Source organism: Leptopilina boulardi, unplaced genomic scaffold (genome assembly GCF_019393585.1).
Source record: "Leptopilina boulardi isolate dan_hultmark-lab unplaced genomic scaffold, ZJU_Lbou_2.1 LbouV2_58, whole genome shotgun sequence".
NCBI classification, from domain to species: domain Eukaryota; kingdom Metazoa; phylum Arthropoda; class Insecta; order Hymenoptera; family Figitidae; genus Leptopilina; species Leptopilina boulardi.
In genome coordinates, this window is record NW_026138003.1 from 1,526,236 (window position 1) to 1,553,735 (window position 27,500).

The 27,500-nt window shown below is 27.2% G+C and overlaps 2 protein-coding genes across 2 annotated transcripts in view; one reads left to right on the forward strand and one right to left on the reverse strand.

Moving 5' to 3' along the window:
* Nucleotides 1-509: 509 nt before the first annotated feature.
* LOC127290218 (uncharacterized) lies at nt 510-27,449 on the reverse strand. The gene is made up of 16 exons (XM_051318664.1): nt 27,408-27,449; nt 26,985-27,296; nt 26,606-26,871; nt 26,249-26,434; nt 25,848-26,100; nt 22,334-22,402; nt 22,155-22,248; nt 11,876-12,035; nt 11,479-11,788; nt 10,646-10,914; nt 2,135-2,305; nt 1,743-1,995; nt 1,499-1,567; nt 1,328-1,417; nt 1,171-1,266; nt 510-655 (listed from the first exon to the last, which is right to left on the reverse strand). Exons 1-16 carry the CDS (start codon nt 27,447-27,449, stop codon nt 644-646), a joined length of 2,652 nt encoding a protein of 883 aa, XP_051174621.1. The 3' UTR covers nt 510-643.
* LOC127290219 (pickpocket protein 11-like) overlaps nt 541-27,500 on the forward strand; it is a 57,651-nt gene continuing 30,691 nt past the window's right edge. The window contains exon 1 of the mRNA XM_051318665.1: nt 541-668. The gene's annotated coding sequence lies outside the window, so the exon portion shown is untranslated. The remainder of the gene's footprint in view (nt 669-27,500) is intronic.

Sequence of the window (27,500 nt, forward strand, 5' to 3'; positions counted from 1 at the left end):
ATTAAAAAATTTAATAAAACAAAATTTAAAAAATGTTAACAAGAACCGCAAAATTTATTGATGTCTTAAAAAAATGAACTGTTAGGTGAAATAAGAAAAACAAACCATTTTGATGTTTTCACAGAATTTTCAGCTAATAAATTTAATTCTGACATAATTAAAACATTTGCAGTCGACACGAAGTTAAACGGGGGAGAAACAAATACAGTGTTGCCAAGCGTTGCATTAGTACTACGTGATTCAAATAAAAACTTAAATGGACATTGTTTTGACTCGCAATGCAGAAGGGGTACCTCCTTAATGCATTAAAAAAAATGTCTCATTGTTTCTAATATTTGATATGCTTTCTATGCTTGTCTTTAGAATTTTTTATCGTCACAAATATTAAACGTTATATTTACAATATTGTTTCACATTCATGCTAAAAAATGAATTATATTTTATATGTGTATCCATTATTTACACCTTATTGATGCGTTATTGAATAAAATTTTTGTCCAGGAGGGAGATTGGTGATTAAGCATGGTAATTACTGAATTTCACGGTGTGACGCCTCCAATGTGTAAAGAGCCAATGATCAGTGTCAATGTAACCCAATTCAGTGTTGAAGAAGACCCAAAGATGTAATTGGCTGAAAATCTTTTTAGGGATGCAGCTGCAATTCAAAGGTATGATGAGTAAATTTTTAATATTTTTTATATTTAAATTTTTATTCTATTTTAAGCTATTATTAAAAAGTTTTGTACGTATAAAGTTATGAATTTTCAATTTTAATATATTTCTGCGAAATTTTTTTTTTGGCTATATCATTAAAACAAAAAAAACATTTTGAGTAAATATGAAAAAATGAAAATATATTAATATATTACATGGACCTTCCATAAAAAATCTGGAACTACTTTTATCTTCCTTTAAAAAAATTTTAATTGGAAAAAAAGATTAATTAAAAATCATATTCGAAAATTTTAATGAACACAAATTTGTAACATAAATTTATTATTTACTTTATTAATTACCTTAACATGTACATTAAGATTCGTCTATTGTGTAATATATGACAAAAGTTTCCGCAGTGAAAGTGCAAGTAAACATTTATTTTATAAGGTTTATTTTTTTAAATATATTTATTGACGAATTTATCAAAATTTTTGATAAAAATTAAGTATTTACGTTTGTTGAATTTAACTTTAATGTAGAGCCTTCATGTTCTATGTCGCTGCTCAATTGAATTAAAATCACCAAATATGTTGTTATCGATCCCACAACCTAGAAAACAAATCATATTTTTCAGAATATTTTCTCTATATTTAATTTTCCAATTACTTACTCCTTGAATGAATGAATAGTCCATAGCCACATAATCGTTTGCTGTGAATTTTAATTGATTATGAATTATTTGCAGAACGAATTCTCGAATCTGCAATAAATTTTAATTTCTTTACATTATTATATTTTTTTTGATTATTAAAAATACTAAACGAAAATTTTTAAATATTACCTCTGAACGAAATTTATTATTTGTCATTGGCTCGTGTAATTCACATATTACGTTTCCTGTTTGAAGTGCCTAAATATTATTTCATACAAAATTTATTGATCTGTCTTTATATAAAGAATAAAATAATAATAATAAAAAAAAATTTATAATTAATTATTGGACTAAATTAAACTAAATACACTTTAGCCGTTTGTTCAGTTTACAATCATGTAAAGTAAAATCCGAGGTAAAATCAAAACAATACCTCTGCACTTGTCCTATCGCAAATGTGATTGATAGATAAAATTTTCATTGTATAAAGGAATAACCAACAACACGAAGAAATTAATCCATAAATTCTATCTGACTCTGTCAAATTTTTTTGATACATAATCAGATAAGAAAGATATAACAGTCCGGTTATAAAAATTAAAGAAAGTCCCATAGACAAAAGTATTTGCAAGCCAAATGTTTCATTGATATTTTTGGAAATTTTTATTAACTCCAAATGAACCTGTCTTAATATAAAGAAAATAATATTTTAGATCCGCTATCGGGTCACACATTAAAAATTTAAATTATTTTCGATTTTTTATTCGAAAAAATAAGGGTTGAATATAATTTTTTTAGTTCTCGCGTTTTGAATTTAATACTTACTTTGCCTCTTTCATTAAGTGCGAGTCATCATTAGTTTTCTTATTATTTCCATTAGCATTTATAAGATCAGTTTTTTGGTAAATCAACTTCATATATTGAGGGGACATAGAAGTTGCTGATGACATGCCTCTTAATAAAGCATTTAGGCTTACAAATTTTCTTCTCATGGACCTGTGCAAATTTTGTTTTTAAAAATTCTTCACAATTAAACAACTACTACCCAGATAGCAAAATGCGCGCACAATGCCTAACATTTCGCTCGCACGCGTGATGATTAACCCGCAAAAAATTTCTGGTTATCACATTGAATGGTTTTTAATTATCTACTTTGCAGTAAAAAATCATAAAAAACATTTTTGAAGGATGAAAAACCTCACTTTTCACACAACATGTTTTTTACTACGCTAGTGTAATGAGCTTCTGCTCAATAAGAAAAGCGACAACTTCCAAACGTCGCGCGCAGCTTTAGCAGACGTTTCACAGTAAATAAAATACAAAAAAGTAAACAAACATTGTTTAAAAAATTGTGAGTTGAATATTTTCTCGGACTCTATGTTTCTTGTGCGGTATTAAAGCTTGAAAAATAAGGAAAATTTTGATCTTTAAACCAATTTATTTGGAGTTGCAGGAAAAAAGTGAATTTTTTGCATTATTTATTGTTGTATTTTTTAAATAAACAATTGTTTTTACTTAAAAAGTGATTTTTTTGGACCTTTATATTAATAAATATTATTAAAAAAATGTTTCATTTAATTTGGAAAGGTTACTCCGAAAAGTGCTAAAAAACTCCTGGAATGGCACATATGGGCATATCTCTAGAACTTTTAAACTTTGAGATATTAGAAAAATTAATTTTTTTTTCAGGGCACATTCGTGAAACAAATTTTATTGTCTTCAGTATTGATCAAATACTATAAAAAAATTTGCGTAACTCATTTTTACACATTGTTAGGCATCACAGTGGGCCTTATTGCAAAAAACCTGCCCAAAATCTCTACATGTGTTTAAAACTGACTGGAATTTGTAACTCGCGGATTTTTTTGGTCGCTGATTACAAATGCGACGTTAGTTTTTTAAAATTCAAAATGGCGGATCCAATATGGCGGACGACTTTTAAAAAAATTGATCGAATTTGTCTGAAATTTGTTACTCGGGGGTTTTTTGGGTCGCTACCACCTTTAAAATGATTTAATGCTACAGTTTCAAAAATTTTATGGCCTATTGTTTATTAAGTCATAAGTAAATGTAGTTTATAACAATTTTTGAATTTTTTAAAATTATTTTTTTAAAAATTTTTTAAAAAATTTTGTTTGCAATTTTGGATCCACCATTTTGAATTTTGAAAAATTAAGTTCAGATTCGTAATCAGCGACCCCATAAACCCCCGAGTAACAAATTTTAGGCCAATGGGATCAATTTTGTAAAAAGTCATCCGCCATATTGAATCCGCCATTATGAATTTTGTAAAACTAAGTTCAGATTCGTAGTCAGCGACGCAAAAAACCCCCGAGTAACGAATTTCAGGCCAATTGGATCAATTTTTTTAAAAGTCATCCGCCATATTGGATCCGCCATTTTGAATTTGGAAAAACAAAGTTCAGATTCATAATCAGCGACATCAAAAACCCCCAAGTAACAAATTTGAGGCCAATGGGATCACTTTTTTAAAAAGTCGTCCGCCATATTGGATTCGCCATTTTGAATTTTGGAAAATTTAAAATTCAGATTAGTAGTCGCAGCGACCCCAAAAACCTTCGAGTGAGAAATATCAGCCAGATTTAAACACATCTATTAGTTAATACTTACTTTTCTTCACAAACTATGCGTCGGACAGTTTAGGTTTATATTCATTATTAATTATACAGTTTTAATGAAGTGTGCAAAGGTTAACTATTTTTCTGTATACTTTTATAATGCATGAGAAGAGATTACAATGAGTTGGGAGCATTTAGAAGCAAAATTCAACATGTGCTTTTCAAATATGTGGTATTTTGATTTGAGTTACGTTTTAAAATTTAATGTTTGAAGTCATTGCATTCTTTGTGTAAAGGAGGCACACATTCCTGTATGGGTTCAAATTACTGCTTATTAGGTAGATAATATAATCCCGTTGTGCCGTTACTCAAAAACCTTCGTTAAAAAAGTTATATCAGTTTAACTGCTAACTTGTAGAAATTTTGAAAAAGTTGTCTCGCAAGTTTGAAGCTACATAGTTTTTATTCAATTTGAGGCACATCATTGTTTCATGGATTTTTTAGTTCTTTACACTCCCACCGACTCCTATTGCAAGCCACAAGACACACAATGTTTCGTTAAAAAAGTTACAGTCTATAAACTAAAAAAACCAGTCAATATCACACACTAGAAACTGTCGATTTCACCACTTTAACTTACGTTCGTCATTTCCTACATAATGAAAAAAATTATATACCGCATGATACATTTAAAAAGCCCTATAATTGGTCAAATTATGGTATTGAAAAATTATTTAAAAAATTCTTAAGGTATCATAATGAGCGATAACATAAAGTTTAAAAGTTCTAGAGATATGCCCATATATGTTTTTATATGTTGAATTCAACACTCGACAATCGAACAGTAATTACAAAATGTTATGTGGGCCTAAAAATATTAACCTAATAAAGATTAAATATCATCCTTTTATTAATCCTAACTTGTATAAAAAATCAAAATCATGAGAAAATTTAAATTGGTTGGGAGGGGGGGGGGAATTGTAAACAGGGCGAGGGGAGCTCAACACTCCACTGAGACCCGTTCCACCGCCCCTAAGAGCAACATGGACAAATTTTAAATAAAATGTAACTCAAATATTATTTTACATTTAGCAAATAAAAAAAATTCTTTGTACAATGGTTTCAAATATAATTTTGCTCAAAAAATTTACAAGTCAGATTTAAGAAACAATTTTCTAATTTAAACTTATAGTTGGTAACTAATTTTTTAAAATTCAATTTTACAAGAATATTTTATTATTAAATAATTTTGTATAATAATATATTTATTTTTTTTTTAAATTATGATTCCCTATTTTAATAATTTTAACGTTAAAAAATTACCAAAAGCTTAGAAAAATTTTCACAGTAATGACACTTTAAACCTAGAAAATTAGAATTAGAAAAATTTTGTCAATTTTTGTGGACTTTGACATTTTTTGAAAAAATGACAAATTTTGTACATAAAAAATTTTTTGTCGAAATAACGAAAGTTTAGACTAATAAAAGTTTTTAAGTTCATTTTTCGACAAAAAATTTTCAAGTTCAAAAATTCACGAAAATTTTCTAAGTGTTTTGTTACACGCATGTAAATGTCAGCGAAATGATAGGCATTTTGCTTGCACTGAACTAGCCCTCACACATAATTATTAAGTGCAGGCGAAATGCATGCATTACAGCCATCACTGCGTGCCCCGCACGTAAAATGCCTGACGTGCGACGCACGATTGCTATCTGGGTAATTACACAGTTCTACAAAAGAAATTTTTTTTTTGATGTCGGAGTGGTTTCCAATGTATTTTCGTGTGCTGAACACAATCCTGGGTTGCAAAATTGCGTTTCACGTCAAGATTTTTAGTAAAGTGGGGATAAACTCTCCAAAATCCGTATTTTTGAGGATTTTCAGTATTTTTTTTCTTCTTAACCCGACGTGCTGGACATTTCTTTAAATTAAATCTTAAATCGTACACTTTAAAACCCATATACACAAGATAAAAAAATTTGAAATTTTGAAATAAAGTGGGGGTAAAGACCCCAAAAATCGTGTTTTTAAGGTAGGGTCAACTGGGGTAAATCCGAACGCTTTTAGTAAGTTTCAACAATAACATAAGTTTTTTCTTTAAAAAAAAAATACTTCCGGTATTCTGGTGCATGAAGTTGTTACTTTACTTCCATAGAACAATTTTATGGGGTAGAAAAATTTTTTGATAAATTACAATCGCACGAAACTTAGCGTTCGTATTTACCTCGATACTTTGCAACTTTCCTAAAATATGGGGGTAAATACGAACGCCACTGTATTTCAGAAAAATCTTAGGGAAAATAAATTTAAAGTATTGCAATTGTTAAACTTATATAAAAACTCAAAAAAAATACGATAATAAACCTATTATGTAATAATGCATCATATATAAATACAAAAATCAAACAGGTTAAAAATTAAAATGCATTACACAATTAAAACCTTCAATAACTTTATCAAATCATAACGGATTTTTGCAAAACTTGCTACAGAAAGTATTTTGGAGTGATTGAATGTAAATACAAAAATAAAAGTCAAATTTTTTGAATTCAAAATGGCGTACTTTCCTAAAACTTATTTTTAAAAATGATCAAATTTGCTAACCCTGAAACCCCCCGAGTAACAATTTTCGAGGGAATCCAATGAATTTTTTAATTCTCGTCCGCCATTTTGAATTTTGAAAAACTGACTTCAAATTGGTAATTAGCGACCCCAAAAACCGTAGAATACCAAATTTTATTAAGATCCTGAAAAAGTTTTTTCAACAAACCATTTGGCAAAAAAATTGAAACACTCCTTCGAGAGAACAGAGATTAAGTTTCTGCTTATTAATTACTAACGAGGATACGTATAGAAAGAAAAACTTTTTTCTATGTACTTTTATAATGTTAAAATAATAGTGTAATCAAATAAAAACAATTTTGTGTGGCTTTGATGTAAAAAAAAATTATTAAAAATACCGTTCGGATTTACCCCAGTTTTCCAATTTTCTTGGGTAAATACGAACGGTCTGATATTATTAATAAAATTTTACAGAAGGCAAAAATCAAATATAGTTTCTGTTCTAGTATTCATAACAAACAATTATAAATAATAAAATGAATTTTTAGCTTCACAGAAAAAACCTGAATTCAAATTGAGTATAGATTCTATACTCAATTTGATTCGCAACAAAAATGAAACTGGTTTTCTCATTTCGAGTTCTAAGGTAAAAGTATCAAAATGAAACAGGCAAGTTTCATTTTGAGAAAAAGAAAAATGGAAAAATATTGTGAAATAACGAATAATTTTGCACAAAAACATGAAATATAATAATTACAAAGAAGTAAATAACACGCTAGACTTAATATATTTGATTAAAAATTGCTTGTAATCGCGTAATAAAATAATAAAGGAAATATGTTTTTAGGTTAGAAAAATGAAAACATGTGTTTTGACAACAGGAACGGTACTGCCAACTTAAATAATAGCGGTAAATTTAAAAACTTATGAAATTAATTATTATCTACGTAAATAATAATAAATAATTTTTATTTAAAAACTTCTAAATATTCGTACTGGTCAAAATAATCTTTCTGGTGTTGTTGAAATATTAGAAACAATAATTGAAATACAAAATTACTCTGCTTATGATGCCAACTTAGAAATCTGAAATTCCAGCCAATATCATTTTGAATAACATGAAGTTTGTCCAATACTCATTTCGATACCCAAAAGAAAATGAGTTGCAACAAAAATGAGTCCAAGTTTTTTCTGTGTTCTTTTTCTTGAAATACGAGACAAAATACTGAAAGAGTGTCATCTTTGATTTTCAATCTTTTTTGCAATACTTGTTATCTTTGTTTATGCTGTTGCTAATTAACAAACAAAAAATGGGATAATACTTAGAATCTCTTCAAGAGGATCTGAGGTAAAAATTCTTATATCGAACTTATTTTTAAAAATTTTAATTAAGCTGAAATAATTAGCGTTCGGATTTACCCCCCGTTCGGATTTACCCCGACTGACCCTAATAGGGTTTTAAGTATTTTTTTCTCCTCAACCTGTGGGGATAGAAACTTCTATATAGGCCTAAATTTAACCTTAAATCATACACTATAAGATCCATAAAATATGCGCAAGATAAAAAAATTGGGGTAAAGATCCCAAAAAATGTGTGTTTGAAGGTTTTCGTATTTTTTTTCTTTTTAACTTGACGTGGTAGTCATTTATATATAGGCTCTAGTAAGGTAGCACCACCTATATCGAAACTAAAATTTCGTAAAATTTTCCACAGTATTTACTTGAAAACAAGACAATAAAATGCTTTTTCCTTTAGGATAATTGATTATCCTTCGCTTGACAAGATGCCCACCCAGGGTGGGCCAGACAAATTGAAATTGCCATATCTTCTAAAGTTTTGCCTTAATTGAATCGCGATTTTAAGTCACTGAACAAAATCTTAAGAACTTTCAAAAAATGTAAAAACAAATTTTTAAAAAAAATTTCTTCTTGATTATTTATAACTTTTATCAATGTATGTACGGAGATAACCGGGATGATTCAGATATTTTTTTTAATTCTATTTTACAAAAAGACTTGAAATCATGCAGACTTTTCACTGTGAGTGTTTTATGATGTCAAATAATAGATATAAAAAATATTATATTGCATTTTTCATTTGTTTAAACAATTTATTGTTATTATTTATTAACTTTTTTTGTTCTGCACCTACAAAGATGCAGTTTTTTCTAATTTTGCAATTTATCAAGCGGAATATAATAAAAGATAGATTTGATGTAAAATTATTAATTCAACAATTGTTTAAACAATTATTGTTGTTCTTTACTAACTTTTTTTTACGGCACCTGGAAAGTTGCCGTTTTTTTCTAATTTTGCAACTCATCAAGCCGAATATAATAAAAGATAGATTTGATGTAAAATTGTAAATTCAACAATTGTTTAAACAATTGTTAAATTAGTAAATTTATGTCAAATCTGTCTGGCTATATTATATTCGGTTTGATAAATTGCAAAATTAGGAAAAAACTGCATCTTTCTAGGTACACTACAAGAAAGTTAATAAATAACAACAATAAATTGTTTAAACAATCGTTTGAATACTAAATTCATATAAAATCTTCATGTTTATTATGTTGAGCTTGTTAAGTTGCAAAATTAGAAAAAAATTGCAATTTTCTAGGAATATTATGAAGAATGTTAATAAATAGCAACAATTATTTGTTTAAACAATTTATAATAATAGTTGTTGCAAATTGAATTATATATTTTATTTTATTTATAACCTTTGAATTAATAACTACGAAGAAAAGGTAACAAATTTATAAAATTCTTCTACTGTCGTATGTATATTTGAAAAAGTTATAAATTATTAATAATAAATTGTTTAAACAAATAAAAAATCAACAAAACATTAATAAAATATATTATTTAGTAACATATAACAATTTTGGAAAAAAACTGAATGATTCTAAGTTTTTATTGCAATATACAAAGAAGAAAACATTTGGCCCACCCTGGGTGGGATCTTGTCAACCGTGTATATAAAAAGTATCCAGTCCGGTGAAGGTTATTGTCAAGAAATACACCAGCTAAAACTTTTTTTCAATTAAAATAATGACAAAAAATTATATAAATTAAATATAAAACATATATTTTTTTTACGAAAACTTTTAATATATTTTCTCGGAAATAACAAAAAACAATGCAATTTCCATTTGGAGAAATAATAAACACTAAAGAATACACCAGCTAAGATTTACCAATTACGAAAATAACAACAAAATCTTTTTTTTAACATAACACATCAAAACTATTTTACTGATTTTTACAGCCATTTGGTAGGTAATATATGTCATAAAACGTTTCGCGATTCTGCCAACAGGAGGAGATTAGCGCTGTTGCTAACAAAAAAAAAATATATCACTGTCAAATGGCTGTCAAAATCAGTAAAATAGTGTCGATATGTTATGTTAAAAAAAAAGTTTTTGTTGTTATTTTTGTGATTCTTAGTTAATCTTAGTTGGTGTATTTTTTAGTGTTTAATAGTTTTCTAATTGAAAATTGCATTCTTTTTTCTTATTTCCGAGAAAATATATTAAAAGTATTCGTAAAAGAATATGCTCATATTTAATTTATCCTCATTAATTTTTTTTCATTATTTTAATTCAAAAAAAGTTTTAGCTGGTGTATTTCTTGACAATAATCAATTATCCTAAAGGAAAAAGCATTTTATTGTCTTGTTTTCAAGTAAATACTGTGGAAAATTTTACGAAATTTTAGTTTCGTTATAGATAGTGCTGCCTTACTAGAACCTACCCTTAAATTAAAGCTTAAAACGTACACTTTAAGACTCATATGTGCAAGATAAAAAAAATATTATGGTAATGACCCCAATAAACTTTTTGGGTGTCTTGAACCTATTTTTTTTTCAAAATTCCAAATTTTTTTTTATCTTGCGCATATGAGTCTTAAAGTGTACGATCAAAACTTTAATTTAAGCATATGTAGAATTCTCTATTAGGTACGTCAGGTTAAAGAGAAAAAAAATACTGAAAACCCTCAAAAATACGGTTTTTGGAGAGTTTACCCTCACTTTACTCAAAATCCTGACGTGATACTCAATTTTGGAACTCGGGATCGTTTTCAGCACACAAAAATATATTGGAAACCACTTTGATATCACAAAAAAAAACCTTGTAGATTTGTGTTTTAATTATATATCGAGTAGCATAAAAATAGATTTAATATTGTTACCTTAATAAAACTAAAAATATAGTGTCTGCCACAAAAATTAGAACCAGTGGATAATGAACCGATATTATTATTGAAACTCTAATATAGGTTTCAGTTTTTACATCTGCTACGGCGAATGAATTTATAATCATTACAATAATAACTGTGATAAAAATTAGGCTCATGTTTAAAATTTCTCGTTTCATCGTTTTATCATAGTCCTTTGGTATTCCAATCTTTTGTAGATGTTCATCCACCTTTCCAATTTGTTGAATGCATTTTTTTAATCCCTTTTGTTAAACATTTTTAAATTTTAAGAGTATAGAATGAGTGAATTTAGTTTAAAATTTTTTCTTTCTATATTTATTGGATATTCAAGTTAAAACTATATATGGATAAATCCATTATATTTCACCTAAAGTCGTTGCTTTTCCAATATTTGCTATTCAAATTTTTGGTAAAATTTTGATTTTTTCAAAAAGTAATTTAATTTCTGTTAAAACTTCTGTCAATAGTTGAATTTCTCAAATATTTAAAAATAAAATTTTAATTTTCTTCTACGCTTATTGTTGTGTAGGTCATAAAAAAGATATTTCTTTATATTAGAGCTATTACATTGTTTTTTTTTTGCAAATTATCAAGAATTTAGTCAGCTTTAACTTTCCTGCTGGTCATTTTTTTAAAAAAATCTTTAGTTTCAAAGCTATATTGGAAAAACTGATAAGTACCGGATTTTAGAAAAATAAAATATACGGATATCAAAAATTATTATTACGAATTATAAGATTTTTATAAAAATAGACTTCAACGACTTTAAATGAAATATATATAATGACGCATATAATTATAAATACCGTTCTTCGTCTCCAAGATAAAATTATTGAAATTATAGCCAAAAATGCATTTCCGATTGTTGTCATGTTAAGCAGAAATATCCCTGTATTCTTGAATTTGTTGAAGTACATAGTATGTTCGTTAATTATTGTATAATACAAAGTTACAGCATAAATCGTTAAAATAATTAATGAATAGAGAATAGTTATTGTAAAATTTGGACGTCCTATTGGAATTTCAATGATTCCGCTACCCAAACTCCAGCTTAGAAATTGTAATGGTTGTACAACATCCTGAATGCTTTTTGTTTTTTTCGTATATTGTTTCATTCTATATTCAGATTATGTATTTTTTTTATTAATGATTATTATTAGTGACTTTTTTGACATGCAATTTTTAAATGAAAGTAAATCATACCTGTTACTTTTGTAGATATTCTCTGTTTGAAAGTTGTTCTTCGTCTCTAATTTTAAATCACAGTGAAAAATATTAATGTCGAAACAATTGTTTCGGGGGAAAAAAATTTTTGTAAAAATTTTTGAAAAGAAAAGTATCAATTTTGGGTACATTTGGGTACCTACATTAAATTTCTTTTTATAATGAACTTCAAAAATAAAATGTTGCGTATAGTGATTGTCACATTATATTCTTGAGAGCATTCGTGCTTTTGTTCTGCTTGCTTGTTTTTTTTATAGGTAAAACTTTTATATGTGCTTGCGTGAGATACATATCTTGAATATTATATAAATATTACATTAAAAATTATATTATCTATTTGTATAAATATTTTATTTTGTGAACTATCAATATGTCGGACTCTTTTGAAAGTACTAGGGTAAGTGCATCAATTACAGCGCGTTCATAAAAAATAACTATTATTAAAGTATCTTTAAAATACACGTAATTTTGGTCACCGTAATCGATACACCGAACAAACGCGCCGTAATAGAAAATTACGCTATTAATTTTAATTTCTCATATTCGTTTAAATAATCGATTTTTATAAAGTTAAATTTTTTTTTAATATCTAAATAACATAAGCTTTTAGTTTAATAAGTCTTAAATTGACTTTATACAATAGAAATGTCGAATTTTCTATTTCAAAGGGGTTTTGACTCGAATCGCGCCTTAATTAGTGCATTTACCCTACTTTTCAATTTTGAATTAATTTTTGATACAAAAAATTCTATGTCTAAAAATAAGTTATACTTATTTATTAGTATTATTAGTCAAATAAGGTGTCATTCTGTAGTTTAATATATCAATTTTTCATTTTCACATATAGGGAAAGAAAAATTTTTACTTTTGATTAAAAAGAAGGCTACCACAAATTAGTCAATAACACAGCCCCACAAAAAAAAAGTGTCATGTACTTTTGACCGGAATACCCTAACCCTATGTATTTTGACGCGCTGAACACGAATCCGAAGTCCGTTTTGCTCCATCACGTCAGCATTTTTTTCTAACCTCAAAAAACTTGTCGGATTTTGAGAAGTAGGCGATTTTTTAAAAAATTGATGTATTAACTTCAAACTTGGTATCTAGGGGTTTTTTGGGTCGCTGATTACGAATCTGATGTCAGATTTCCGAAATTCGATATGCCTGATTCAATATTAAGGAATTATTTTTAAAAAATTGTCAGATTATTACGAAATTTGGTATCTACAGGTTTTCTAAGTTGTTGACAAGTAACACTAGGGAAGTGCCATAGGCCGATTTTTTGAAACTTGGCAGTTTTGTAGTTTTTTGAAAACAATTTGGGGGGGGGAATTACCCCTTGAATTTTTTTTTGGTAGGGGGACATTATTTTACGAAATTTTTTAAAAATTAATGTGCAATAGTGTATCTGGGGGTTTTTTGAGAAGTTTTTGATTCGTAATCAGCGACCCAAAAAACCCCCAGATACACTATTGCACATTAATTTTTAAAAAATTTCGTAAAATAATGTCCCCCTACTAAAAAAAAATTCAAGGGGTAGTTCCCCCCTCATAAATCAGCTTTTGGGGAAAAACAAAACATACGTGTCAAATTGTTTTCAAAAAAACTACAAAACTGCCAAGTTTCAGAAAAATCGGCGTATGGCACTTCCCTAGTGTTACTTGTCAGCAACTTAGAAAACCTGTAGATACCAAATTTCGTAATAATCTGACAATTTTTTAAAAATAATTCCTTAATATTGAATCAGGCGTATCGAATTTCGGAAATCTGACATCAGATTCGTAATCAGCGACCCAAAAAACCCCTAGATACCAAGTTTGAAGTAAATCTTAAAATTTTTTCAAAATTCGTCAGCCATATTGGATCCGCCATTTTGGGATTTTGAAAATCTAACTTCAGATTCGTAATCATCGACACAAAAAACCCCCAGATACCAAGTTTGAAGTTAATAAATCAATTTTTAAAAAAATCGCCTACTTCTCAAAATCCGACATGTTTTTTGAGGTTAGAAAAAAAATCCTGACGTGATGGAGCAAAACGGACTTCGGATTCGTGTTCAGCGCGTCAAAATACATAGGGTTAGGGTATTCCGGTCAAAAGTACATGACACTTTTTTTTTGTGGGTCTGTGTTATTGCTTATATTTTCGGTTTGTTTACGTTTCACTGTAACAACGCACTTTTTTTGGTACCCGATCGTTATTCCGATTTCATTTAACCGAACGTTTTTTCCCTCGAATGTTTAATTGTTTAAATTACCAAATTAGGGAATTTTGTCCCCATTTACCCCAACTGACCCTAATTAAAAAAATACATTTGGTATACAAATTTTTAATAGTATATTGTGCTCCAAGTACCGAAAGAAGCTGTTTTCCAAAAATTTCAAAATTTGCTGCGTGCAAGCGAAGCGAGGGCAGCAATTTGCACGAAGTCGGAAAATGTTCTTTCGTACGTGGTGCACACAGAACTTTGTGCAACATTAATTTAGAGAAAATGCTTTTTATTAATTGAATAACAAGCTACAATTAATGTTTATATTTATAATAAAAAATATTTGTTAAATTCATAAAATATGTAATAATTTCTATATAAATTTAGTTTTGTACACTAATTCAACTACCAATAGCGAGCAAAAGTCAAAGTTCTACAAAAAAAAATCATAACGCTCGATGCCGTCAGCATACATACTTGTAGGCATCCTTCAAAGTACTTTTCTGCACTCGTGCATCAAAGTAATGTTTTGCGCCTACTTTACAAGCATGAAAAGTAATGCTTTTCTTTAAGGTGTTGCACAAAAAATTTTATCTTTTAACCACTTTAAAAACAAATAGCACTGAGAAAAAAAAGAATTGTATTTCTTATAACTTAGTATAAAATGAAATATATAGGTTATAAACCTTTTATTTATGTAATGAGAATTTATGAATTTTTTTTTTTATTGAACAATCACTTATGTGAAATGTTTTCATTTTAATTTTCGAAAGAAAAAGTAAATTTACATAATTTATACTTTTAATTTAATTAATACAGTCTATAGTTCGAGCTTACAATACATGGAGAAAATAAATTAGCACCAACAGCTAAATCGATTGCTATTATAAAGATTAGCAATTTATTTTTAGCTTATACAGCTAATAATTTGCTATTCCCATATATTAGCCGCATCAAATTAGCTGTCACGGGTAATAGTTTTCCATCTCCATGTAAAATTAATTTTTTTTTTAAATTAAAAATTTAAGAATTATTACAATAAATTTAAAAAATTTTCTTACCTTATCTTTTTTTATCTCTTTCTTTTAACAAATATTTAGTTAGTGAAATATTTCTTTTCGTTAAAACTGTTTAACACTATCTTACAAAGTTGCTCTCCAACCAATAATGTTCAACTAACATTCCCTTCCAAATAATGATGGATGTTTATCATTATAATGATGGTAATAACTGAATAATTTATTGTCTTGTAAATTATTTTATTAAGTTTCATAATTATCTGTGTTGTTAAGTGTAATCATGTATGAATAAATTATCAGTAATGCATTTTATCTATTAATTCTGTATGTAAATTGACGTTATACGCACAATAAGTCTGATATTGATGATTGACATTATTGTTCCTGATTTGTCCTTTTCAATATGAATATATTAGTTACACATTTTCTTTTATTATATCGGTACACCCAGGAAAAAAAGTATTATTCTCAGGGCTAAATAAATATTTATTGACTTCAAATAAAAATTTTGTTTGTGCCAAATAAAATTTATTTAGCTTTGATTCAAATATATTGTTCTGGATGTAAAATGGATTTAATTAATTTAATTTCATTTAGTAAAATATTGTACAAATTAAAATTTTTTCTTCTTTGATTGCATTTTTTTGAAGAAATATTAAAATTCCTGTATTTAAAAAATGAATTATTATTATTATTAATATTATTTGTATGATTTTGAAATGATAGAATAATTTTTCTTGAATCAAATATATTATTTTTTATTTATCAAAATTATTTACAATAATGATGGTATCTTTATTCTTTTAAAGTAAATTTTGTACATCTGGACTGAATTGTATCAATATAACAGTATACATCAATACTTGTCCTATAAACTGTAAAAAAAATCATTTATAACATTTGTAATATTGTTGATTGTGAAATGTTTTATTATACACTGTAAAAAAAAGGAGTTGAAGGGGATGCTATAAAAGTCCCACCCTTTTGGAGTTAAAGCGAAGGGAGTTAATGCTTTACGAGTTAATTTTATGTCTAGGGAGTTGGTTTCAAGGAGTTAATTTAATTATTAACTCCCTTTTTGAGTTGATTTTTAACTCCCAGTAACGTTAACTCCCTAATTTTTTTACAGTGTACAAATAACGGTAGTTGTAATTTAAATTCGTACCTTTTCAACAAAGCTATAATCTAAATTAAAAATTCCAAAGGCAGAAAAAACTAAAGGGCATTGAGTTATTTGCAAGGAAAATTGTTCAATCTGTAATTTAAAAAAAATGTAGAAATAATTATTTTTCAATTTTCTTCATATAAATTATTTAAACTGCTAAAAAAATACATTTTAATTATAGCTGTTAGAAAAATGCTAATTTTTGAACATTATGCTATGTTTTCTTACCTCAAATTTTAATTCTTCATCATCTGTTACATTTATTAGTTCTAGAAGAATTTCTTTTGTTTTTTTCGCCTATACATTAAAAAACAATATTAAAATTTTTAATTTAATATGCACAAATTGATAAAAAAATATTTTCTAATAATTAAAAAGATGGAACATTGTTTAATCACCTCGCAACTAACTTTTGCGCATGTCACAGTAATGTTATAAAATCTGTAGGTATAGGAAATACACCACAATAATCCGCTAATTTTAGAAGTCCAATGATTATGAACATCTACATTTTTGAAAAATAGTCCTGCAAATGAAATGTAATAAAATCCTGTCATAACAGCAAAAAAAGTTGCTATTAAAATTAGTATTTGTATCTCATAAATTCGATTAACTTCAAACGAAATGTCAGTCAATTCTTTGTGAAGACTCCTGCAAGAAATGGGTGAATTTATAAAAATAAATAATAAACATTTTCTCCCGTGAAAAAAGAACATAAAATCTAAAAATTTATGTCATCCTTTTAAAATAATACGGAATCATATTATTATACTTACTTAAAAATGCAAAATTTTATTCTCTTTTTTTCTTTAATTTCTTTTAATGCCGCTTGAAAACTTATAGTATTTTGTTCTTTACGAGCTTTCATCACCGTTTTCCAAAGAAGTGAATTAATGCCATTAAATCTCATTCCTAAACACCTGTGATAAAAAAAAGTTTGTTTTTTTTTTAATTTTTACGAAAACACAACTTTGAACTTAGAAGAAATTTTGTTGTGTATACCCAATCAGCACGAAAACTTGCAAGAAGCTTGCCGTGCAAGATGTGCAAGATTGCAGTGCAAACATGTAGCAAGTTTGGTGCAAGCAACAAAATGTCCTCTTGTGGCAAGCTTGCAGGGCAACGTTGGCGCAAGCTTGCTGCAAGTTTGCAAAACTTAATACGATGCGCAGTTGTAAATGGAAGCTACCTTGCTACAAGAGAACATTTTGTTGCTTGCACCAAACTTGCTACATGTTTGCAATGCAATCTTGCACATCTTGCACGACAAACTTCCTGCAAGTTTGCTGCAAGTTTTAATCTTGCAATCCCTCTTAATCTTGAATTTTTGAGGTTATGTTCGTATTTTAGCTCTGAGTTTTGACATAATTTTAAGGTTATGTTTATTGATTTTAAATTCTTGATATATGAACTTGAAATCATACCTTGAATTTTGACGTTATATTCACTTATTTTGACATAACCTCAAAATTAGGTAAATTTCTAGTTCAAGACGCCGCTGGGTTTGAGGTTAAAACCAGAGTCAAAATACTAACAAACCTAGTTTATAAAATTATTCCAATTTGAAATTGAAAAATGAAATAGAAAAACTTTTTTTTTAACATTTATAAGGTATTCTCTAAATTCGAATTAATGAGAATTCGTTCACTAATTTAAATTAGAAGAAATTTTCACTAATCCAAATTAGTGTACGAATTCTCACTAATTAAAATTTATAGAGTACCATATACTCACCTAATTATTGCAGTAAATGTGAAATCAACAACAGCATTGATATGAATTGGATAATGCAAAGTGAGAACGAGTTGTGTCACTTCAGCCCAACCTAATATTTGCAATAAAGCGTAAAAGCTAAACACAATTAGTGTAAAAACCAGAGTGATCCATAAAATTATTTGCCACAATAAATTTATAAAAATTTTGCGATATTTGGGAAGAATACCCAACTTTATAAAATTCTCATCCATCATTATTATTCTCTGCTGAATAATCTTCCATGCCTTATATATTTTGAAAAAAATGTGTCAAAAAATTATTATTTCATTCTTACCGTTTCCGGTAGTGACTAACGGTACCGCTACCTGTACAGTCACTACCGGTAGTTACTACCGGTAATTTTTCCGGGAATTACAACAAATTTTAGTTGCGATTCCCGGAAAAAGTACCGGTATTCGCTACTGGTAGTGACTGTACAGGTAGCGGTGCCGGTAGTTACTACCAAAGGTGGAACTTTTCCACCTGGATATCCACTCTCTAAATTTAAATTAGTATAAACATTTTAACTTTAGTGACTTATTTTTTCCTTTTGAATTAGTAAAATTGAACACTGAAAAAAATGTTGCCGAGAAATTCAACTACAATTGGAAAGTTGACTAGAAAGTAGTTAAAATAACTACTTTTTTAGTTAATCTAATCATGTACATGTAGTTAATGTAACTATTTTTAAGAAGTTAATAAGTAATAGTTGATTTTACGTAAATATGTAGTTAAAGTACAACTACAGGTCGGTAGTAAAATTAACTTTCTTAAGGTAGTAAAAACAAGTGGAATTGTAGTCAACTCAAAATTTCAAGAGTAGTAAATCCAACTACTATTCACCAGTTATATGAAATGTAGTAAAAGGAATTATTTTCTTTAATTAAGATAACTGCTTTTTGAGTAGTAAATTTTTTATTAATTTCTATGATTCAATAAATTTCTTGTTGTAGAATTAACAAGTCGTCTGTAATTAAAACTACTACTTTAAGTAGTAGATTTTTACTATTTTAATTAATTCGATAAACTTAAAGAAGATTTTTGATGTAGAATTTACAAATCGTTTCCAGTTAAAACTACTACTGTAAGTGGTAGATTTTACTACTCAAAGTGGTACAATAGGCTTTAAGAACATTTTTGTTGTAGAATTAACAAATCCTTTGTGATTAAAACTACTACTTTAAGTAGTAATTTTTTACTATTTTAATTAATTCAATAAGCTTGAAAAACGTTTTTGAAGTAAAATTTAGAAATCGTTTCCAATTAAAACTACTACTTTCAGTAGTAGCTTTTACTACTTACAGTGGTTCAATAGGCTTTAAGAATATTTATGTCGTAGAATTAAAAAATCCTTTGCAATTAAAACTATCACTTTAAGTAGTAGATTTTACTGCACTATGCAATTAAACAACTTATAATATAATTAAAAGATGAAAAATTTACAAGTCAAAACTTAAAAAGGATAGTTGTAGCAACTGATAAAAGTAGTAAAAATGACTACTTTAAATAGTTAAATTACAAATTAAACAAGCAGAAAGTAGTCTTCGAGTAGTTTGCAGACTGTCGTAGCGAGCGTGCGTGGTTAGTCGGCTAAGGTATCGGATAGCGAGCGTTAGGGTCGAGGGTTCAATTCCCGTCGGTTAGAAATTTTCTCTGTTAGGTACATAATCGTTAGGGCATAAAATAAGTACCAAAAAAATGTTCTTAAAGCCTATTGAACCACTTTAAGTAGTAAAATCTACTACTTACATCTTGAGTTGTTTTAACATTTTTAAATTGAGTTAATACAATCATAAAATGTCATTATACCAATTACATTTTTAATTGGTTTAACTATTTTTATATAGTTAATAGAACCGTTTAAATTCAGTTGAGGACCTATTGTACTACTCAGAGTAGTTAAAAAGTAGTAAACCCTACTAGTTTTTTTTTTAGTGAACTAATTCGAAAGCAAAAAATGAGACACTAATTCAAGTTAGTTAAAATTTTTACTAATTCAGATTTAAATAGCATAGGTATATAAAATAGTTTGCTTCAATTAATCAAGTTGTTGATTAAAACTTTTAATCTAAATTTTGATTGATTCAATGAAATTTAAAATTAACAGCGTAAATAAAATCTTTCGAATTAAACTTTTTTTTTTAAATCTAATGCAATAAATATGTACATACCTTATAATTGTACCAGCCAATAATCATGCAACACGATGAAATAATTGAACTGTAAAGTTTAAGATACAAAAAAATATCCTTTCTTATTTGATTGTTGTCTTTGTAATTACTATGAAAATCTTTAAAATATGCAGATATATAGATAAGAAGACAAAGAGAAACGTAAATAAATGATAATATTGGTCGTGATTTATTTATAGGATATTCTATTATACTGAATCCTGTCAACCAATTTAAAATGATAATTGGAAAAATTGCATTTCGAATATTTTGTGGTTGCACTTTCACCATTTTGAATATACTTTTCTCAATTGGTCGCATGATGTACACTCTTTATTCTATTTCTAATATACTAAAATAATATTTAGTTTTTCGATACACAATGACAAACCTTTTTTGACACGCGCAGAAGGAGTAATTTACTTGTGTGAATAGATACATAGTAGTTAATAAATTATAAGGATACACATAAAGAAACATCGAATTTTATTTAGCACCTCATAATATCATGTTTGCAAGGAATAATTAAGTTGTCTTAGTTAATAGCTGTCCAATTTTTTATTCCTAAATGTTAAGGATAATGACAAACATATATTATAATTATGTATATATACATATACAATGGCTATAGAGGTTTACAACTTGATTTATAGTTTGAATGATATATAATTATAATGGAAAGAATTCAAACACGGGAAAAAATAGTTAGTCGGAGTTGAAAATCAATTTTTTCTCCAAAATTTTTTTATTTCAAAGCTTTATTGACGAAATGTTGTTTTTTTTTATTCCGCTGAAAAAATTTTCTTTACAAAGTTATAACAAATTTAATTTTTCAAGTCAGAATCATCGTTTATTTTAAAATTAAGAAAATATATATTTTAGGGTCAGTTGGGGTAAATGGGGACAAAATCATTATTTTTCTCAAATTAGATAAGTTTCTTCCTTTAAAAGGTAATATTTGCGGGTTTATTTTTTTTAAGTTATTTATACATTCCCAGGATTAATTTTATGCAGTAGAAAAAAATTTATATAAGCTTTAAACGCATGAAACTGACTGTCCCCATTTACACCAACTGACCCTAAGTGTTATAACTTTTTGACCAATCAAAATATTTTATTTTTTCTTTTTGAACCTGAAAGAGCTTTCATTTCTCTTTAAAAATCCGACAAAAAAATTAAAAAATATTCAAAAATAACAAAATGGCAACCATTTCACTAAAAATTTTTGAATTTAAATTACTCAAAAAGCCCATCTTCTTTTTCGTTGCAATTTTTTTTTGTTAATTATCTTCATAGTCCTAAAAAATTTAACTTGTACCCAACCTGGTAGAAGAGAAAAAAAATTTATTGTTTGGAAGAAAAATTTTCTTTTTCTCAAAAAATAAATAAAAAATTTTTTTCTTCTTTCAGTATCGGGCACAAGTTAAATTTTTATGGAAAATATTTTTTACTATATAAAGACAAAAAAAATTTTAAAAGAAAGTAAGTGGGGTGTTTAAGTAATTTAAATTAAAAGATTTTTAGTGAAATGGTTGTCATTTTGTTATTTTTGAATATTTTTGAATGTTTCTATTGAATTTTTAAAGAGGAGTGAAAACTCCTTCAGGTTCAAAAAGACAAAAAAATATTTTGATTTTAGTCAAAAAGTTATAACACTTATAATTTCGTAAAAAAAAAATTTTCAGCTAAATAAAAAAATACATTTCGTTTAAAAAGATTTGAAAAACAACGTACATTTCGGAGGTAACATTGATTTTCAGCTTTGACCCTATGTTGTAGTACAAAAAACGATTTTATTTCTTTTTATGTAGTTCCGGACTCATTTGTATTAATATAACAAGGTAGGTTGTCACTGTACCTATAAACTAGTAAAAATTAAGAATTTTTAATAAAATGACATGAAATGACACACTCGTTTAAAATTTACATATATAAATACTTACATTTCTGATAAATGAATAATTCAAAGTAACTAATCCACATGGAGAGAAAATCAATGGATGTTGAAACAATTGCAGAGAAAATTGTTCAATCTATCAAAAAAATATTTACAAATACAATATAATATTAATTTACAAATTTTTCTTGAAAAATTGATTTAAAATTATATGTTTTTACCTCATCATTGAATTCTCTATCATTATTTGCATTTTTTAGTTCACACAAAATTTCACTCGTTTTACATGACTGCATTGAAAATAAATACATATTGAGAATATATAAACATAATTTATTGGTAAAGAGTCAATCAATTTTTCAACTAATAAACTAAATCCATATAAATTATATAAATAATACTTATTTTCAGTATAATTTAAAAAATTTATTTATAAAATAAAGAATTGTTTATTTCAAAATTGTTTTCTAAAAATAAGCACTTCACTGCAAAAAAAAATGTGTTAAAACACATTGTAGCCTAATTTTTATAGTGATACAACATATTTTTTCAATTGAATTAGGGTAAGTCCGGGGGCGAGTTGGCCATGCGGGAGAGATGGCCAATTCAAATATTTTATAGAATTTGCTGCTAGGTATCGCTTATTAAAGATTAGTTCGCTTTGTTTTGTGGCAAAACACAATTAAAAGAAAAAACTTCACAAAAAATATTGAAAATGTAAGTAAAAATCTGATTTGTTGTTTTGACTAGTTCGGAAAAAAGTGATGAGTTTACGTTTCTCACTGGTGTTATGTTATTTTAAAGAATAATTTTGAATTTCATGTTTTTTTGTAAAGTACATGACCCAAGCTTTGTCATAAATTTATATTTATTCAAAAATTTTATTTATTTATTTAAATTTCAGTTGTGTCAATTTGTCTCCTGATATTAGGAGAGATGGCCATGTTTTTTCGAGGTGAGATGGCCATAATGTTTAAGTTATTGGCACCCATGAGATTCGTGTGTCCGCTAAATAACATTAATTCTGTGGCAAATGACATTTTTTATAACATATATCACAACAAGACACTTCAACAAAGATTTTCAAATTTAAATATGATCAAATAAAATCAATATTTATTTATTTATTTATCAAATAAACGGGACATGCCCTTTCATACAGTAGTATTTATAAGAAAAGATTACAATTATACTTAAAAATACAGTAACTAACAACTAGGTTGGCTCAATACTTTCTATGCTAAACACTAATCTACGCAATGCTGAGGTGAATCTTTGTAAATTTATATCAAAAAAGTTAACTTGATCAGAAACTGTATTAACCTCTCTACTAATTCTATTAATTAATTCATTATTTCCATAATTAGTTCTATGAAAAGTCACTCGAAACGGCAAATAGTTTCTAGTATTTCTTGTTGGAATGGCCTAATTAATTACAGATAAAAGAGGAGGACATTGAAAAAAGCCATTCAAAACTTTAAATAAAAAAACCAAATCAGAATAAAGAAATCTTGACAATACCAATGGAATATTCAAAACATCACGCAACTTATTATATTCATGGGAATGACTATTAAATGGTAAATTAAGTTGTCTTGCAGCAAATCTAAGAAATCGATTCTGAACACGTTCAATTCTATTAATATTAAAAACATACATTGGTGACCAAATAATAGAGGCATATTCAAGTATCGATCTGACAAGTGTAAAGTATAGAACTTTCAGTGTATTAACATTGTGAAATTAATTTAATATTAATATTGTAATATTGTGTAATTAAATCTTAAAAACGTTTATAAACAATCATAACACAGGTCTACAAAATAAGACTTTTTTATATATATATCAGAGTGGTTTTCAATGTATTTTTGTGTGCTGAACACGATCCCGGGTTCTAAAATTGCGTATGAAGTCAGGATATTAAGTAAAGTGGGGGTAAAATCTTCAAAAACCATGTTTTTGAGTGTTTTCAGTATTTTTTTCTCCTTAACCTGAGGTGCTAGAAACTTCTATCTAGGCTTAAATTGAAGTTTAAAACGTACATTTTAAAACCCATATGCGCATAATAAAAAAAATTTTGAAATTTTGATAAAATAGGGGTAATGACCCCAAAAATTTTTTTAAGTGACTTGAACCTAATTTTTTTCAAAATTTCAATTTCTTTTATCTTGCGCATACCTATGTGTCTTAAAGTGTAAGATATGAGTTTTAATTTAAGCCTATATAAAAGTCTCTATCACGTCAGGTTAAGGAAAAAAAAATTCTAAAAACACTCAAAAACACGGTTTTTGGAGACTTTACCCCCACTTTACTCAAAATCCAGACGTGATACGCAATTTCAGAACCCGGAATCGTGTTCAGGACACAAAAATAAATTGGAAACCACTCTGATATCTCAAAAAAATTCCTTGTAGCCTTGTTGTGTCGGTGAGACAAACAGACATACAGCGCTTATGAAAATTGCACTGAATTTCATCATAAATTTTCGAAATGTAGTCAGAACAAGAAAAAAAGACTTTAATCCCTTTAAATTAAAAATTTTGTTAAACCGAAAAGCTAAAAATTGATTTTAAAGTATTGGGCATCTCTCCCGTACGCTTATGGCCATCTCCCCCGTACATTCCGGGAGAGATGGCCAAACGCGTTTTTTAAGAAATATTAATTTTAAGATTGTTTGCATTTAAAAAATTTCTCATTTCTACACTGAGAAAAATAATAATATAATGTTAACAAAATAATTTGGTAGAGCAATTTCAGTTAAGATTAGAAAAATTTATTTGACATAACAGTAACGAAAGAAGCAATCAATCGAGAAATTTAGTTGGCTGTACCAAAAATTTCGTTCAAGCTTTTGCGTCTGTTAACTGAATAATTTGGTTCTCCAAACCAAACCGTCTGAATGCTCAATTGCGCATGCGCTGTTCTCGTAAATATGTCACACGTTAACCATGCTTCGCTCTTCGTGTCGTCCAGTTTTATTCAAGTGTTTTCGGGATTTTTATGTGTTTCAGAAATTCGGTAAAAAAGTGTGTGTAGTGATGCATATCGAACAGAGAGAATAAAGCTTGTTAAAAGAACGGAAGTTTTTCTCCAGCCTGTATACTTTATGAAAATAATTTACACTCACATTGTCACTAGGATTCTTAGTGTAGTGGTCAGCGTTCTTGATTTGCAGTGTTAGGTTTTTCCGCAATAGAAATTAATTTAAGTAGACATAGGGTAATAAAAGAGGATAACAAAAGTGATAAAATTAAGTGAAAAATAAAAAATATAAGTGTGAGCCAAAAAATAATTTGGTTGAGAAAAGAACAAAATTTTTTTCATTTAACTAAATTTTTTGTTTGCTTAAAAACAATAAGTTAGTTGTGCAAAACAAAAAATTTGGTAGACCGAACAAAATGATTCAACGAAAAAATTTAGTAGCCCGAACCAAACGGATTAGTTGCACATATATCAAATAAAAAATTTGGTTTGGAGAACCAAACTTCAGTAGATGATACCAAACAGTTTTCTCAGTGTATTATTTTTTGTAAGTTAAATGTTCAATGTTTAATTAGCAATAAAAGTTAATACATAAATCACTTTCTTCTTATTTTTACAGGCCTTTAAAAAAAACTATGGCCTACTCCCCCGGACTTACTCTAAATAACTAGAAAATTTTAACATTATGTCACACATTTTTAAACATAGGTAATTTATTAAAATCTTTTCTGAATAATTTATTGAAAATTTTACCTCTTTACTAACATTTCCGCAAGTGGAATTAATATTAAAAATTCTGTATCCCAATACAGTACACCATAATGAGGTACCAATTAATGATCGTAGTTTAAATTGCAAAGAGTTGTTGGAGAAGAAAATAGTTATATATAATTGATATAATAGAGAAATTACATTTGAGAAAAGTGCACCCATTCCTATTATAATTTGAATTTGGTAAATTTCGTTTATTTTCCTGGATAATTTTGATATTTCCAAATGAAGTTGCCTGAAATAAAATTTTATAATTCATATTAACGTTATTATATATTATTATATTGAATTTATTGAAAGTTGATTCAACTTAAATTCTGACCCATTTAATCGAATTTAAAAGGCCGACTGACGTGGAATTGCCCATGTGTAATTTTGTTTACCTTATTATTGAAAACAATTGTTTTTGCTGTTGATTGTCGATTATTATATTTGATGCTGCTGGCTTAACTAATATTTTTAATTTTCTAGATTTTTGATAAAATTCACTGATTGGTTTTGGTTTTTCATACTTTATTAAAATTTTTTCTAAAACTAAATTTATGTCTTTAAATCTCACTCCTATACATCTGATGTGATTTAGAACAAATAAAATATGTTATTTAATAAATGGAATTAATTATATAGAAAAAATATTTTATAAAAATTAAAATATAAATTCAAGAAAAATTTTATTGATATAAAGATTGACAAGGACAAAATTAAATATATAGGTACTTATTATCATCTTTTGAGCGTACTTGATCATTGAAGTGAATGTAAAGTCAGTAATTGAATTACAATGAAGTGGAACTTGAAAATAGCCCAATATTATTAAACATGTGCCCCAATCGTTTGTTCTTATTAACGTTTCTATGTCATTTATTAAAAGAACAAAAATTGTAACAATCCATATAATTACTTCGAAAAGACAAATTTTGAACATTTTCTGATATTTCTTTGAAGAACCAATAAATTCTAAGGCAACATCAACTAGTTCCAATTGTTCAAGTGTCCTTTTATACTTCTTAAATAATGTATTTTAATGAAATTATTTGTATAGTACCAATATTTTATGATACACATTTTTTGGTATACCTATATACCAAAAAATACATATGTTGAATTTTTAAAACGTACCTTGTAAAAACACCAGTTGATTAAAATAGAAATAGCTGCAATAGTGTTATTCATATAAAAAATATACGTGTATACATCTTGGGCAAACGTGGTTAAGTTAGTAAAGTTTATTTCTGAAATACTTAAGAATTTAAAGGACCAATAAAATAAAGCAAATAAGAAAGTGTAAACAAACGTAAATATTGGTTGAGGCTTTCCCAAGGGATATTCCAATATATTAAATCCTGTTATCCAATTAATTATAGAAATTGGTAAAATACAATGAGATAAAGTTTTTGGTTTCCATTTAATAATTCCAAATATATTTTCTTTCTTTTTATGTCTTATGGACATTTTTTTTTTAATTTACAATATATTAAGACTGTTACTTTTAAGCTTTTTAAATTCTTTAAATAAAATAGTAAAGAAATGTAAGAGTATTACTCGTATAAGCGTTATTTCACTAATGCTTTTTTCATTCCACATCAATAAAATTTAATGATTAGGTATAAAAATTTAATTTGCAAAGTAGTGAAT